General features: G+C 35.1%; 1 protein-coding gene across 3 annotated transcripts in view; it reads right to left on the bottom strand.

Moving 5' to 3' along the window:
• Positions 1–17,436, bottom strand: part of PPP1R12A (protein phosphatase 1 regulatory subunit 12A) — a 113,605-nt gene that overhangs the window by 26,084 nt on the left and 70,085 nt on the right. For 2 of the 3 annotated variants that reach the window (XM_027747743.2, XM_039386695.1), the window contains exons 9-15: positions 13,816–13,937; positions 11,240–11,455; positions 10,314–10,408; positions 7,247–7,369; positions 5,565–5,726; positions 4,939–5,115; positions 1,446–1,536 (exon numbers count right to left, since the gene is read on the bottom strand). In XM_027747743.2, coding sequence (XP_027603544.1) covers positions 1,446–1,536; positions 4,939–5,115; positions 5,565–5,726; positions 7,247–7,369; positions 10,314–10,408; positions 11,240–11,455; positions 13,816–13,937 — 986 coding nt within the window. The remainder of the gene's footprint in view (positions 1–1,445; positions 1,537–4,938; positions 5,116–5,564; positions 5,727–7,246; positions 7,370–10,313; positions 10,409–11,239; positions 11,456–13,815; positions 13,938–17,436) is intronic. The other variant, XM_039386694.1, reaches the window with a different exon arrangement.

The raw sequence follows: 17,436 nt of genomic DNA, 5'->3' as shown, positions 1-17,436 counted from the left end.
AGTGATCACATTACATAAATATTTTAAACAAAAAATTCAACTTAAGAAAATGAAATCTATCTAGTAAGAAATAAATTTCTTACTATTATACCTATAAGCTTTCTTCTCGAATGTTGGAACCAAACATCCCTCTGATAAGTGGCAAGTGTTTGCTGTAATGTGATCTACCACAGATTCTCCAGCAAGACAATTTTTAGTTGAACTAACAGATACAGATTGCATAGAAGATCCTATAGAGATAATTTAAGAACCCACTAGATGCTTCTGATGCTTCCAACATGACCATATGCATACTAAATATTTCTGAAAGAACCCTAAAAACATAACACATCATATTTTCAGAAATGTCAATACTTTGTAATTCACTCTCTGAAACTGGATTTTTAGGCCAGCAAGACATAAAAAATTGCACTGACAGCACTAGAGAAAGTTGTAACTCATTTCTTAGTTCGTTGTTATTCTGAGGCTAAAAACTAGTCTTGAAGTAAGCTCAGAAAGCAAATAATTTTTTGAAGACAGTTTTTCTCTACTACACTTTTCAGCTGATGCATCTGACTGAGCCATTGCTCAAAACACTTCGTAATCTATTCTTCAAAGCCAACTTTGCAGCTTATCAGTTATTTCATTGTTTTTCGTGTTGATAAAGTTTTTTAATAGAGTAATTCCTGGTAGCTTGTTTACTGTAAAGATTCAACAATAGTTGGCCTGTAGTTTAACCATCATTCAGGGCTCTGAATTAGTATTAGGAAGCAAAAATAACTCTGATAAGATAAAGTCGTATCAACAGTGGATCTGTCACTACAAAAGGTAACCAGAAATATTTGAGAAGTTTAAAACTGCAAAGATTTGAAAGTAACATCAGCAAATAATGTAGACAGAGACTTGGCCTTAAAACAGGACAATGGCTACAGTATTTTTGTGCTGTTTTTCAGGGCCTATATGCTGCTTATTCTCAGTCTGTCAGCAGACAGGGGTTGGTAGTTGCTCCACTGCCCAAAGAGCACTCAAGTACCATTAGAGATACTCCCTCTATTTTGCTATTGCCATATCCTTCCCTATGTTAGGATTGTGCTAGTTGCAACTCACTGTAAGGAAGTTCTGACAGAAACGGCGAAGAACCACCAAATATATCAGTATGTAAACTAAGAGAGAGCAATGTTGCAAGGAGACATGCAGTTAGATACTACATTACTAGCAAGTAAACAAAAAACTCTCTCCTAGTACTTTCCTGTCTCCACAGACGCTAGACTGAATGTATTTTTTCTATGTCATGGATCTTGTTAGCTATTCATATGTTGGTCAGCTAAATCACTTTATTTACAATAGCCCTTGCACAGAAGAAAAAGAATTAGAAATGGATGCAAATGCAGTATGCTATGCCTGTTTCTCAAGTATTATGTTACGGGTATGATTCCATAAATGTAGAAGCTTTAATACTACTGTACCTGTGTAGATCTTCTAGACTGTCTTGCTTGCCTGGATCTAGCTTTCCTTTGGGACTCTGACTCTTCATCCCGTACTGGAGTGAGGTATGATCTAAAGAGTTAATTACAAACAAAATTGGCAAATGATAGTTTTTGTACAAATGTATTAAAAGGTCAGAATAAACCCCCACAACATGATATGACTGAAAACCAAAGTAGTCAGAAGAAAATCTTTAACTATATAAACCAGGTTACATTTTAGACATTTCATCCATATCATAATAATCTATTCATCAAGACAGCAGTCTTAGAACTCAAATAAAATACATAGTGTTTTCTTACTTAATTTAGATTTCCTTTTTCCATTTTCTCTAAATATAACTTCAGCTTTTTTGGTATTTCACTAGCCTACTAAGTACTTCTTCAGGGATAGAACAACTCAGAGATTCAGCCATATAGACATTTATACATCAAATATCTGTGTGTATTAACTTTTAACATTATTTGTAAGCTTTTAGAAAAAGCTAAATGTACAGCTAATGCAGAAAACCTGATTATATCACTTACTGCACCAGAAATTAAAGGTCCTTGAGGAGGTGGTTACTACATTTTCATATGAATCATTTATGCTTTGAGTAAACCAACTCCCTTTAAAAAAAATGAGCTTGAAAATAAATCCTCATGAAACCCACAAAAATCCTGCAGAGTAAGCAGGTAATTGTAATCAAAGCCAAAAGGCTACTGGAGTAGACACACAAAGTCTGGACTCTTTAAAGAAATTCTCCAATGCAGGTAACTAGAGTAAAAAAAAACCCAACCAAGATATAAATATCTTTACATGCATAAATACATATATTTGTACGTATGTAAAACCATAATTAAAGAATTTAGAAGTTTTTAATGCATTTGTTGATTTTCTATTACAGAATATTCTGGGGATGCTGCTGTAATTTCACACTGTTTTGAAATCCTTAGATTAGCTAAAAATTAGAAAAAATAAAAAAAATTTTGGAAAAGCAAAATCAGAAGGTTGCTAAAAGGTTGCTTAAAACACAAAGCCTCTCTGAGCTTCTTTAGATCAGATTCTGCAATATTTTCCGATTGTCTCTTTCTATATGTCATTAGTTAAGAATAATTGGCTAATGATTCAATAGTTGGCTAGTGATTATGCCATCATCTATTAACACTTAAATAATTTATGTATAGAAAGAGAAGTTCTTTGATCATCTAATAATACATTTGTTAGCCTTAGCACATACTAAAACCAGTATTGAAACAATTCTAACACTTAAAAATAAACTTCATTTATACAGACCTACATATCACTACCTGTGTTCTAACTCTATTAAACTAAGTACCCCTAAAACACAGGAAAATACTTATCTGCTATACTTAAAAATGTTGAAACAATGCCCATTGTATGACACATCTCAAAAAACCCACACTATGTTAATTTGATTTCCCTATCCTGTTCTCTTGCAAATAGCATTTTTCATTGACTTTCCATTTTCCTAGAGCTCCGGGCCCTATGTACATCAGGAAAAGGGTGGCTGCTGGCTGCTTTAGCTAAAATGACCTGAAACATTACCCACCTAGAAGGTTTTGACTGCAGAGCAGGTATAATCTTTAGGGCTTGAAAATTGCTACAAATTCTCCCACTTAAATTGGTTTTTGGTAACTGTCATACCTACACCTACCTTCCAATAAATCTGAAATACTTTAAATCTCACTGAGAGAAAATGAAACCTTTCAACTTGCCAGGTGCACACTGCAGCTACTGTCAGAGTAGAAAGTGCCCTTCCCTAGCATCCCTTATGGATGCCACACAGGTTCCCTATACAGTATTATTCATGATAAAAAGATTTAAAGATTCAAGTTTGTAATTTTCTTCCCTGTTTCTCCAAACCAAACCTAAAAATCATACAAAGACTATAGCTTCAGCTATTCCAAAAGGATGTGCCATTACCTGCTTCATTACTAAAAAGTTTATAGTGTTCTTTATTTATTTAATATCTTTGAAATACTGTTGTTGGTTATCAAGAGTTAATAGATATCCTAATATACCATGAAGAATGCATCTGCAACAATATATTACACAGTCATCCTAGTCAGACAAAACCAAGGAATTTCAGGCCAACTGCGGGTATCTAAAGCGTGTGTAGTTATGTGCACATCAGTATAAACACACCAAGGAGAGTCAATAAGACCGCAAAATCCTTAATTCTACATTCCTTGCCTTTCCAACTGATACAAGACCGAAATAGCATTTGCATTTTAAAATCTGAACTATTTTTGAAAAAAAGATGCATTTTGTTGGTTTTGCTTTTCGTTTGTTGGGTTCAGTCAAATTTCACTTTGGAAAATGCCTGTTCTGACTATGGTTGTTATTGAAATTTGTCATTAGCACATGTGGGCACTTCCTGAATCATGGTGGGAAAGAATAAAAACATAATCCACATTTTTGTAGAAGTTATTTCATTTCAGTTTTGGGTATGAGGGAAGATTATGGAAAACAGGTTACCCTAATTAGGCCTAAAGCTTTAAATGTTGTTGCCTTAAGTGAACCAAAAGAATGCAGGTTTCTTGGGTAATAAGGAACAGCTTCATTACCTCCGTGAACATACAGAGATACACACTGATACAGGAGCTACATTTCAAAACTATTACAGGAGCAACACAGAAATCTGAACTTGCACTTCAGCAGAAGGGTTAAAGGATAAACATTTATAAATATCCAGAAGAAGAAGAACCTGGGGAAAGCTAACAGGAATTAACAATCTTTTGAAATCTTATTTTTGCTTCCATAAATAGCAGGAAACAACTCTTTATGGAAACATAAATATGCACCAGTCTTAACTCATCCTCCATAGAACTGTAAACAGAAAAACACAGCATATTCTTAAAATAAGATTTACTTCGGCTTCTTACTCATTCTTCATATTGCCTTGACAATTGTATAATTATGTTTCAAGTAGAAGAGACCCTAAATGATGCAATGAAATAAACAGAATGTGTTGGGTTCAATACTCTCTTCTCAGAATTGCCAGCCATACAAAATAGTTGAAAAAATGCTATGCTATAACTTATTAGCATACTGCCAGCGACACACTAGCTCAATCAGCAGCAATGTACTTGTAGCAATTAATAATTACTCATTATTTTTAATTCAGTGTTTTTACATAGTTCCATTATGGGTATTTTTAAGAGGATTCATTTAACCTATTAACAGAAATATAAATATTAAAATACCACATACTGAATGAGAACCCAAGGCCAGTCAAAAACATACAGTATTGAAGTTTAAATTTCATGAATGGTCTCTACTAGTACTCTTAGACTTTAGCTCTTAGATAAATCAAGACATGTTACTTGTTGTTTCAATACACAGAAAGAAAACAACACTGCTTTACATACTGTACTGTCCAAATCTGTGGTAACCAACACATTCCTTTAAGTAAGAAAAAAATTATAACTTTTGTGTAAGAGCAACATTACTCTTAGGACCTTTACACACCTCCGTCTCTCCCTGACCTCTGATGTTGAGGACACAGTGCCAGAAGTAGCTGTAGTCATGGCTGTGGTAGTGGCTGTAGCATTTACAACAGATGGTGCAACAGGAACGGTCACTGCTGTAGGAACACTGTCCTTTTCTTTCTCAGTACTATCCTCAGCCCACAAACGATTTGAGGTACTACAGCATAACAAGCAGCAACACAAAAAAAGAGAAAAGGAAACAGCTAAACAATGAAAGCACTTTACTAAACAACTAATAACATGTAAATTGAGGGATGGATTTTTTTTTTAAGAAAGGTAGACTTTGAAATGTCTCTACTATGAAAGCTCAACTTGAGCTATTAAATTGAATAAATTAAGAATTAGCAGTTCACAATGACTGAACTTTTATTCTTCACACCTTTCTAACATTGGATTTATTCTTTTATACCAATATGGCTGTCACTTCACAGTAGAAAGCCATTCGCAATTTTTGAGCCAAATTGTACAAAATCAAAACAAATTTAACAGGAAAGTGAAAAAATCCAGAGCCCCAGAATCTACTAAACAAGAACGCATGCACATACATAAGCACACAGTAGACCTGACAAAAAAAAACAAGAAAAAAAAGTGTGCTGGTGCCATTACCTGCTTTGTACACCTGCTGAAGTAGAACCCGTTGTACTCTTCGTAGTAGTGTTTGTGCTGGCAGGCAGTGTTTTCTGAAGACCAGCAGAAGAGGTAACTGTTGATGCAGTACTTGGAACATTAGAACTTATCAAATCATCTTGTCTTCTACCAAAGGAGCCACTGAAGGAGAGACAAGTACAATGTCTGCATTTATTACTTATCTTTGCTCATTAAAATATCACCAAGCAGGAATGATCCATTAAATTCCTGCCCATGCATTCTGTGCCTCAGATGAGTCTTGGAAACTTCTGGGACAAAAGAAGCATTTTCTTAAACTGTTTCCTTGATTAGAACTTTTAATTTATGACTTCACAGGGCAGCAGAAGTCTCTTAGTCCTGACCATTTCTTCACACAACAAGGAGATAAAGAATGGAATCTCACTTGTTTATGTAAGACTGTCTTGATCACATCTACTAAAGTATTCATATAGGGCCCCCAGTGTCCCATTTTTAAATTGCTGTTTCACCCACACTGAATACCTCAGAAAATGCAGAACTTCACTGCACAGCTTGTCAGAAAAGAAAATGTCACTCCTCTTATAATTTGAAACCAATTAAATGTACTGCCTTTAAAAAAAAAACCACACTTAAATCATTCCCAGCAAGAATAACCTCCCACTCAGGTTATTCCCTTGCTCTTCAAGTTATAAAGAACTCAGTGGCTTCCACATTTTTATCCACTGGTTCTGGCTGAATAAATTTTGCGCTAGCAGGTCAGAATGTTTGCCCATGACTAAATCGCACAATCCACAGTTAGGACAGACAGAGCATCGTTGTTACTAATTGCAAAAGATTTAAGGATAAAGATGCTTCTTTGTCATTCTACAATTGATATTTTTTTCTATCAACTTTAGAATGACAAAAAATAATGGTAAAAGAACAACCAAAGAAATACATTGTTAAAGCACAACATGCAATTTAAAAGTGGTGAGCACATTTTGTTTGAAGACTGGAGTGTAAATACTGGTAAAAGCTAACATGCAAAGATTGTTCTTATATATTAACTGTGGATGTTTTCCATCCAGAACAGGAAATCTGTGCAACATCTTTCCTAAACTTAAAGTTAGGAAAATTGACAAGGTTTTTTTTAAGGCAGGAGGTTATCAAGGAATTAAGATTATGCTGTGTGAAACAGCCTGATTACATGCCACTGATAATACCAATGTCAAGACTCAAAAAAATGTTGAGTATCCATCACCACGTACATCAGCAGCACATATCAATATGCAGCTTAGTTACTTGACTTTTTTTCTTATTTATTCATTTGAGCTGTTTATTGCTCCACTAATTACAATGAAGAACTTGACTTAAATAGCTACACTGAAACTACACAATGAAGGAAAATTAATCATGCCTATATTTGCAGGATATGATTCCTCCTGAGAAAATCCTGTAAGTTAGGAACTTGCACACCTGAAAATTATTTTCATATTTTCATCATTTACTTCGCATTCAAGTTAATTTTATGTATGCATTCTATGATACTGATACTCAACAGAGGTATGGCTATAATTTACCATTAAGGAGAACAGCCCAAGACTTCTGGGACTGTCATGCAAGAACAAAATTCAGAGACAATATTTTCCCTCTTTTAAGCCTACTTTGAAAAAAAAAAAAAAAAAAAAAAGAATATTCCACACCTTCTTTGATAACTTGTGTTTAATGATGTAGGACCTTCATTCAAACTGTTTTTCTTGACATCTTCCTCCCATTTTCTCCTGGTGTAGGAGCTGCCACCACGTATTGAACTAGCAGATGAGTCTCTGAAAAATGATTTTAGTTTAGCAAGCTCACATTAAAGATATTAAAGAAGGCTGTTCTTGATGTGAGCTGAACAGCAGCTTCAAACTAAAACCCTGGATAACACACTTAAAATAAACATAACCAAACAGGAATAAAATTACCTTTACGGACAATTATTTTCAAGTCCCTGTGGAAAAATACTATATTCCTACTAACGCCATTAGAAATATCAGAAAAAAGCAGCATCAAAAGAAAACTGCTAAAGAGGATTTAACCAGATAAAATCAACTGTTGGCTTTTATCTGTGATCATTGGTGGCTTTGTTTTTCCCAGAAAAGGAACAAAATATCTACCTGTTTGTCCCTGAGATTATCCAGTGTAATAAGGGGAAAACTACTTGGGTTTTTTAGTAGCTGATTTAATGGGATTTTTCATTCTTTGATATTATAAGAAATTGAAAAGCTGACAAACCTTCAGAACTCATGATACTGTAGACTAGTGTAAACAGGCTTACAGTAGCCATTCCTGAGTGGCCTGCCGTGTATCACTAGCTGACATGACTTCAGTCATCAGGAATTTCCAGACTGTTGTTGCAGTTTATAGCAGCGAGAAACAACCTTGCAAAAATCTACTTAGAAAAACTATCCTGAAAATTGACACTGAGATGCAAAAACTGAATTTCTAATAAAAATGTGAGTTCAAGATTTGAAATAAAGTTCAGACAGAAGGGAAAATCCCCATGTCTTTCACAAAACTATACATAAAAGGTAACCAGGTGTACAGAAAAATAAAACAAAACTTTGCAATGGTCTATTTTATGTTCAGATACCTTTGGCCTCAGAATGCACCTCTTTTTGCACAAAAATTTTGCTAGTACTTCTGCAGCTGGAAACAACTTTTGAAAATGATGAAATAATAACAGTGTAGTGTTATTTCTTACCAGCAAAGAGAAACACAAATACTGAATATCATCTTACACAGAAAGGTCCTGCTGCATGAGAAATTTTTCATAATTACTCAAGGTTTCACTTTGCCAAGACACAATTGACTTCAGCACTTTTGCTGAAGCACTGGCTACTCAACTGAGGCTGGGTGTCTGAGATCTGTTAACCTAAAAGCCCAGCTAGGATTCATCTTGAAGTCATTTCCATCACTCACAGTAGGATGTTATCTGGATTACGCTACATTATCGATACATGAGACAAGTAGGTGTTCAGACAGGTAGAAGAACCTGGTATAAGCAACAAGGACAGAGATCTGTGACAAAGGCAGAAACCTTAATAATTTATTAAGGTACCTGAAGGGCAGATGGTTAAATTCTACATGTAAACAAGGTCAGAATAAATGTCAAAAATCTCTTATGGCTTTAGGTAGGTAAGATGGGTTTTCTACATACACCAGGCAAAGTATTGGTGCCTAAACAGTCTGGCCTAAAAGCAGGCTTCATCTCTGGTACCCCCAGGCATACAGAAAGTTCTCAGAAAAATCAATTGTTTGGCGAGCACTGGGACTAATGAGACTTGGGACTGAAGTTAACCCAATCCACATGAGAAAAACTGTGCTATTGCTCACAACCACCTTTGGAACTGTGTCTGTGAATGAGGCATGATGGTTAAGACTGGCACATCCAGGACACAAATAAACCTCAACACTGAAGCAAAACTTAATCCCTTTGTTACAACCAGTAACAGCTTCTAAGAAATAAAACTGTAAAGAAATGTTCGTCCAAATCCTAAGGTATCTTCTACTTCAGACACTTTTAGAGAACAAGAGTTTTTGAAAAGATCTTAGAGAATAAAAATAATAATAATCCCTGTATAAACAAATGAAAACTGGCAAATTCCGTCTCAAAGAATATAGTGCTCCAGAGAATGATAGCACAAACAGAAACTCCAAACCGCCCCATTATAGAAATACAGATTAAAATGCATCTGGCCAAGAAAAATGAGAGATGCTAACAAATTACACTGCACTTTAGGGGAGCACGAGATCTGGGATATTCCTCTTCCAAAACAGAATTTGTCACCTAGAGACTAAACTTCAGCAATTTCCTGCAAACATAAGAAAAAGCAGTATTTATCTTGTGTTTGCACCGAAACAAACCATTCTCACGAGTAGCAACAAAGACACTCCTCTTCAGGCATAAAGAAATTATCACTCTTACACACAAGGATTACAATAGCACATTTTGAGCAACTACAGGCTTTTCAGTTCAGGTCATTCAATGTTCGGCTATCCAGACACGATCCAACAAAATGCACGACATTAGGAAGACCTCTAAGTTTTGTACTATGCATTCTACAGTAATTCAAGAAAATGTCCCAGGAGAAGTGAAAAATGGGAAAGTTAAGTTATGGTTATGTTAAGGTAAGATCATGTTACATTCTGACAATGTAAATATGACATGAAAGTATCCCAAATCCTAACAGGTAGGAAGCCTATGCACCTTTTGTTTTTTTTTGTACTGAAAACTATAGAAGTATCAGCAAAGAAAATAAAAATCTACAAAAGAAGATGAAAGGTCAACATGTAAACAAGAACGATAGAAGAATGGCTTTTCTAAGCTAACTATGATCTCTGTACTGCTGCCGCAGAACACGGTTTTAAGCAAAGACTGTAAGAAACACATCATTTTATCGTTATCAAAAGTAATAATGAGCCCAGTAGAAGCATTTTGCAACTCAAGATAAAGCAGTAAAAAATAAATTTTGAATTTTATTTTTTCCCCAGGAGGCAACACTCATTGCACAGTTCTGGTCTTGTCACAGAATAATTTGGACTTTAAAAAGGGTCATTATAATTTACAAGACCAAAAACCTTCAAGAACTGGATTATCATATGGATTAGCATAATCTATGCAGCAGGATGGTATAAATTAGCATTGTCTTAAAATACATGAAGTTTGTCAGTCACTCTAATATCAAGTAATTTTATATTTAAAAGAAATTATAACTTCAGAATCACCTGTTTTCTTTTTCATCAATGTCAGAGGTACTGGCCAGTCGTCTTGGGATTGTAGGTGCAACATATGCAAGTCGAGTTCCTTTTCCATCTTTCTCCTGAAAGATATGTATTTTCTATTAAGTGTTACTATTACTGATTATACTACTAATTGTTTGGAAAATCATCATCCTTGACAGCTCCAGACGTATTCACTGTGACCAGATTATATAAATGAGTTTTATGCTTTAGTAAAATATTATAAAGACTGCAGTAGTGAAAGGAAACTGTTAGTGTTTTCATTCTAGTGAGGTAAATGACTCAATTTCTCTTTTTTCTGCTTTGTGGCAGTACAATTCCAACACTGATAACTGAAAGCAACTGGTTCAGTATTTTTATATGGTACAGTACATTAATATTCTTAATTTTAAAACACAGAAACACTTGTACTTGAAACAGAACCACAAGTTCTGTGTTGTTCAGTTACCTAAACAACACTTGTTCCAGTGGTTCAGTGTATACACTGGATCACTTGGTTCAGTGTATCCATGCCTAATTACAGAACCAGTTTTTGTAAATAAAAAATCACTATGAAATGAAAACAAACACAAAAGAGACTTCTTTTGTTTATAAGATTCTTTCAACATCATTCTCCAAGTGAGGCCAAAACCATCAAACCTCTATTGCCCCCAAAGTGTAAAAACTACTACTAGCACTGCAAGTCCTAAAAAGGGGTTAAATGCCAGACTTGTACTCCAGATCGCCAGGCAATGAAGGTGCATATTACACTTTAAGAAATACTACACAGAAGCTCCATAATTTAACTTTCTGGAATGTTAGTAAAGAAGAGCTGCGTACTACAATCTTACCTCTATAATACATTACAAACATCTATACTAAGAAAGGTATATAAATTCCTTGAAATGTTGTTTTACACTTAATATTACTACCTTTTCTTTGTTGTCCAATGAAGAGGAAAGTCTAGGACTTGAAGCAGAACGCATAACACCTGCAGAGTCCTTTTCTTTCTGAGCTTCTTTGGAAGCAGTAATCTCTGCAAGTGCACCATAACTACCAGTTTTTCTAAGACCCAACCTCCATGAAGCAGGAGATTCATCTTTCCTCTCTTCATCTTTGGGAGAAACCTTGGTTGTAGATGTTGGAAACTGTAACACAGATGAAATTTACATTACCTGTGGTAATTCATGCTCCTTGCAGAGATTTGAGAACACAATTGCTTTTAATAATCGTAAGTGCCGAATTCGTAGGGGAGTTGTAATGAGAGGCAACCTATTTTTCTCTTAAATTAGTCAATGAGATAAGAAATGTCAGACTGGTCAAGGTACACTACTCCTCTAAAAGTTAGCTTAGGAAAACCCACACTTTGTAATACACACTGTGAACTTGAGATGCAAACTTAGAAACATGCAAATCTGGTATTAACATTTTGATTAAATATGTTATTTTGCAACCTGTACATAAACCTGTGCACACAAGAACCTCACCATAGATTTTTCACCCTTATTGGGCACAAGAACAATGCCAGTTTTGCGCAAGCCCTGCCTCCATGATGCAGGATCTACTGACTCCACGATAGGCATGATAGGAGGAATGAAATCATACTAAAGCCAATTAAGACAAGACAAAGATGAAGATCGAAAGAATGGAAAACAGAAACAAAAGGTTGTTTTAACACCACGTAGTTTGCACCTGTGTTTATGTTACACAGGTCTTTGTTATAGCACAAAATACCAAAAGCAGTAAGACACTTAAAAACCTAGTAACAGATTCCTACTAAACACAGCAAGTTTATCTCATTCAGAGGCAGAATTACAGTTTGCACAGAAGAGAACAACAAAGCCTATGATCTAACAAGGTCCATGGCCTAAATCCTCACACTGTTGAGAATACTGGAAGATTCACACTAACATACCCCTTATCTTCTAATTCTATATCATTCATATCCTTTAATCACACCCCATGCTGGCTTAGCTACCCTCCCAAACCTGCTTTACTTCAGTATTCGCAGTCAGAGAGCAGCACTATTGAATGCCATGTAGACTGAAGAAAACCCAAATTCAAGCTCAGTACTGCATCTGCACCGCCTGTGTGCAACATATGGTTTGGCCATCTATGGTGTAAGAGCAGAAGAGCAGCTGCAGTAGCACAGACAGTATAAACCTGAAAAGGCACGTGCAAGAGTAGGTGAAAGATCACTCATACAGTGCTGCTTTACCTTCATTAGTAAAAACAGTTTAAAAACTTTTTGTTCTTGATACGAGCTTCAACTACTCCTCTAGATCACATGTACCTCCTATGTTACAAGATAATCAGTCTTGATATAAATGTGCATTTATTTTGTTGCTACAGAAGGCCCTGAGCTTTTCATACAATATTAGGAAGATAACTACTTTTAAACTGCACCTTTTACCTTTGAGATCAAAACATAAACCATTAATTACTGCATAATAAAATTACAATAGTGTATTAACAACTTGTAAGAGGTTATAATTCAGGTTAAAATCAAATTTATTTCTTCCTATAAAAATAACCCCCCTTGTCATTTAATCACACAATTGCATCTGTTACATTAAAGGATATTCTGTAAGATGAATCATCATTAGATTCTATTTTGAGTAGGAAAATATAACCCCAATAAGCTCCCAGGAGCTAAATACACTACATACTATTTCCCCAGCAGTATGTCTTTTCTCTCTACTGTGGCTTCATTATACCCTGAACACACTTTTCAGAAGCATCAGTAGTGGGTTACACTTTCATTATGATGCATACAGAAAAGTTGTAATGATTGACAAATGAAGACTTACCAGTTTACTATCCAGTCTGCTTTGATATTCTAAAAGTTTGACTTGGGTACCATCTTCTGACTATGCATTATTATCTACTGTAATTTTTCCCCCAGGCATTCCTATCTTCCTTTGACAAGCCAAATTAAAGTTCATTCAAATTAACTTGTCATGTAAAGTTACAAGCTGTAAAAAGCTTCAAGCATGCAATATGGCTTTACTAGGTGTGTTTTTTGAGCTGTCCATTGAAAAAATGTGTCCTAATTATCTAGCTCTTCCATGAGGTCCTAACCATATTGAAACAGGGATGAGACCTACAGTACTTTTTACTGCACAAATACAGACACAGAGAGACACTAGAACTGCGGCTTCTAGAAATTTTGGAGGAGTCCAACATAGAAAAGACTTCCAAAGATGAAGTTTAGCTTCAGAAAAAACAAGAACTCCACTCACTGTGCAACAATTTTTTTTTTTAAGAGGATCTTACATTCAGCTACTTTGTTTAGAATTAAGTTACAGTTTAGAATTAAAACCATTCAAAATTTAAAAAAAAATGAACACAGTTTCTGGAGAAGAATACAAAATATTTTAAGAATCTGTGCATAATTTCATCAATTCACTTTGGTTAACCCAATCCACTTTTTATACTAGAATCAAAAAATGTATGCTTACCCAGAAGAAAAGAAATGGAAAATCACAAAAAAGGTATTTTATTTTACCTTCTTAACAGGCGATGTAGGTGGCCCTTGGCCACCAGCTACTGAAGGCGCCGTCACAGCTACCGATGCTGATTGTGTACTTGTGGTATTTGCATTATTAGCTGACAACGTTTTGGTCTTATCTGCAAAATATTTACAAGATTTTAATTTTCATTTTTCTTTCACAATTTCTTCACCTCTACAACACAGAGCAGAATTTCTATTGAACAAATTTGACAGTCAATTTTACAAACAGCATTTTATTATTTATTCCTCAGTGTTTTCCCCATCACTCCCAATCTGTATCTTATCTAGGTCCATCTTTTTTTCTAAAAGGTCATGCATGTAATGTTTTTTTTGGTATTCAGGAAGTGTTACCACTCAGAGATGCTGAGACAAAACCACAGAATCATTTAAGCTGGAAGTGACCTCAGGAGATCACCTAATTCAACCTTCTGCTCAAAGGAGGGTCAATACTGCCTACAGACCAGGTTGCTCAGGGCTTTGATGAGACATGTCTTGTAAACCTCTAGAGACAGAAATTCCACAGTCTCCCCAGACAGCCTATATTTTAGTAGCTAGCTAATGAGCATAAAAAAATTGTAGGAGGTATGTTGGCATCTAATCTGATCTCATTAATGCATATAAATATCTCAAAGGTGGGTGCCAAGAGGATGGTGCCAGACTCTTTTCAGTGGTGCCCAGTGACAGGACACAAAGTGATGGTCATAAACTAAAATACAAGAAGTTCTACCTCAACATGAGGAAGGACTTTTTCACACTGAGGGTAGCAGACACAGGGAGGTCGTGGAGTCTCCCTCTCTGGAGACAATCAAACCCACCTGGCCACATTCCCACGTACCTTGTTCTAGGTGACCCTGTATTGGCAGGGGGTTGGACTAGATGATCTACAGAGATCCCTTCCAACCCTGACTACTCTTTGATTCTGTGATTATGTAATAGTTAATTTGAACTAAAGAAGACAGGTGCTAATTCAAAGTGAAATATTTATTCTCGGATAACTGTATATGTTGAGTTCAAAGAAATGATTAACTGCACAGAGAACCCAGCCAGGAATTCTGGCCACCAGAATGAGCTGAGGCAGGGACTTGCCTTCCAGAGCGCTGACTTTCCATTTGCTTCATTCCTTCTTTGTCCCCTGTTTTTCCTACCTAAGTTTCACTGTCTATCTACTCTTCTGCTTTGTCCTTTCTACCAAAAAGTCTTTCTCTGTGCTTTACGTACCTTAATCCCTCTTATATAAACATACAGAAAATGACATGGTTGTGATACAGTAACTGTTGTCACTGCATTTGCTTCAGCTTCATAATGTTACACCTCACTTCTGTTTCACATATTCAAATTGCACATTATTTGGGATGGGATGCTACCTCCTATCTGTGCAGTATGGAGCAACATGGGGTTCAATCCCCACTGGTTTTGGCCTTACTATAAACACACCTTTACATCTACACTACCCATACAGCATAGGAGCAGTTAACTTGGAAAGTATGCAGTGTTTCATACGGTGTTCTCACAACTACATTCAAATTCAACAAAAGTACCAATCTTCAACCAGAAATTGTATAATTGATAGTATTGCTGTTACATACTTGTTTTAGTTATGGACATAGTTGAACAAATGTTTTGAAAGTGACTTACGCAGTAAACAAATACAAATACAAAAAAACAGCTTACACGACTACCCACTTAATGGAAAGTACTTTCTAAACACAACTGAAAAAAAATGGTGAAATTCTAGATGATAAAAAGCTGAACAGGACAATGTGGACTGACAGTACAATTTGAGATGATGCACAGGCAGATCTGATGGAAAATTGTGAATGATTAAAATGATTTAAAATATAGAAAAAAGTTATCTGGAGCAAAAGCATGGAAGGAGAAAAATGGATTTTTCACAACTGTATTCTGAAATTATTCCTAGGACACCAAGAACATAGTTGTATTCATGACTGAGCTAATACTAACTTTCAAAAAACATTAAAGTACCCCAAAGTAAGTTACAAAACCTGAACTGCTGAAAAATTTTGTTTTTCATCATGTTTCTCTGCCCTTTGCAAGATGCTAGCTTTGTATTCATAATTCCCCTCTTGGTCTTACAGACAGAATTGTATTTATTTTGAAACTATATTCTCACATAACTAATGTAACAAAATATAAGTTTTAGGAAAACATTTAAAATATCTCGAGAGATTAGAAATCACAGTTTCCACTACTTCAGAAAAAGGAACACTTTACAACCAGATTGCTCCTTAAAATATTAAGATTTTTCACTAAAAAAATCTTTCACTACCTTAAGCCGAATAATGGGAAAAGAAAGGGAAAGTACAATCTTGGAACTCAGAGATGCAGCTCTACAGGGAAAAGCCTAAAGTCTATCTTGCCAAATAAAGTATGATAAAGCCTTGTTGATATTAAAACCCCCAAAGTTTACATAAATTAATTCTTGTGTCAGAGTCAAATTTTCCTGGCACAAACTACATACTGGCAATGAAGAGAACACAATTACCAGAATCATAAAGCTCAGCAGACATTACAGTCAGCTCAATGACAGAGAAATTACTACATGTTATATATTATAAGTGGTTTGAATTTAGCAAAGCTCAGTAAATAACTGATGCAAGTATACTAAGGTAAAAGACTAATTACAAAGCTTGACAGACATTTTTCCAGCTGAATAGTGAAATGCTGGCTTATTTCAAAATACAAAAAAATAATTAAACCATAATAGACAGTTTGGTTCAGCAACTTGTTTTTACTTCTAACTACATTAAAAGTTCACGATAGATTGGTTCTAAAATACCTTCTTAGTCTTACCTTTCAGGTGAAGAAATTAGAATGTATTAAAATGAAAACTGACAGCTCACCAAAAATGGTCACTTATTTTTAAAAGTGTAAGTATAAAATATTAACAAGCTATTTCTAATGACATCCTTGTCTATGTATTTTATTGCTGCATTGTAATTTTAAAATTCTTTATTAGGATTGAACATACATCTTTAAATACTAATTGGCTGACATTTGTTTTCTGGTTTGAAAGAAAATGATACTATGCTGTTCTTATATCACTATTGGCTATTCTGAAAATTGTTCAAGAAAAAACCAACCCATAAATTCCATAGAAGAGTAAAATACAGGGTAATACGCACACAACTTTGCATACAACCCGAAACTTTTCAAAGAACATTCCTCTTTAACTCAAGTTGCATATGAAGTAACTGTTAACATTAAAATAACACCTTTAAAAGTTTATCTCAGTACACACTGAAAATATATGCACTATTACTCTATCAATACCTGAGTCACGATTGCCAGATTAATTGATAATTACTTCAGGATGGAAAGAGCAAATGAGAATGTTTGTACTTTTACTGATCCAATCTCTAAACCAGTTCCACAAGCAAATACTGGTACAAAACTTTCATTTCTCATTTGATCTTCTTTTTCAATGTTTCTGACATGCCACTTAAGGCTTACATTATTCTATCTAATTAAAAGTATCAATTGTTAAGTAGCCAATCAAGTAAACTGGTTAATAGCTTTAACCTAAGTAGCCACCAGTAAACACATCCGTTTGATGTATCTGTTATGACTTGACTTCAGACTTGTATAAACTTGCTT

Source organism: Pipra filicauda, unplaced genomic scaffold (genome assembly GCF_003945595.2).
Source record: "Pipra filicauda isolate LSUMZ 115617 unplaced genomic scaffold, ASM394559v2 scaffold4_size7858003_pilon, whole genome shotgun sequence".
Classification (NCBI taxonomy): domain Eukaryota; kingdom Metazoa; phylum Chordata; class Aves; order Passeriformes; family Pipridae; genus Pipra; species Pipra filicauda.
Note: the sequence above shows the minus strand (reverse complement) of the source record. Positions and strands in the feature narration are given on the sequence as shown.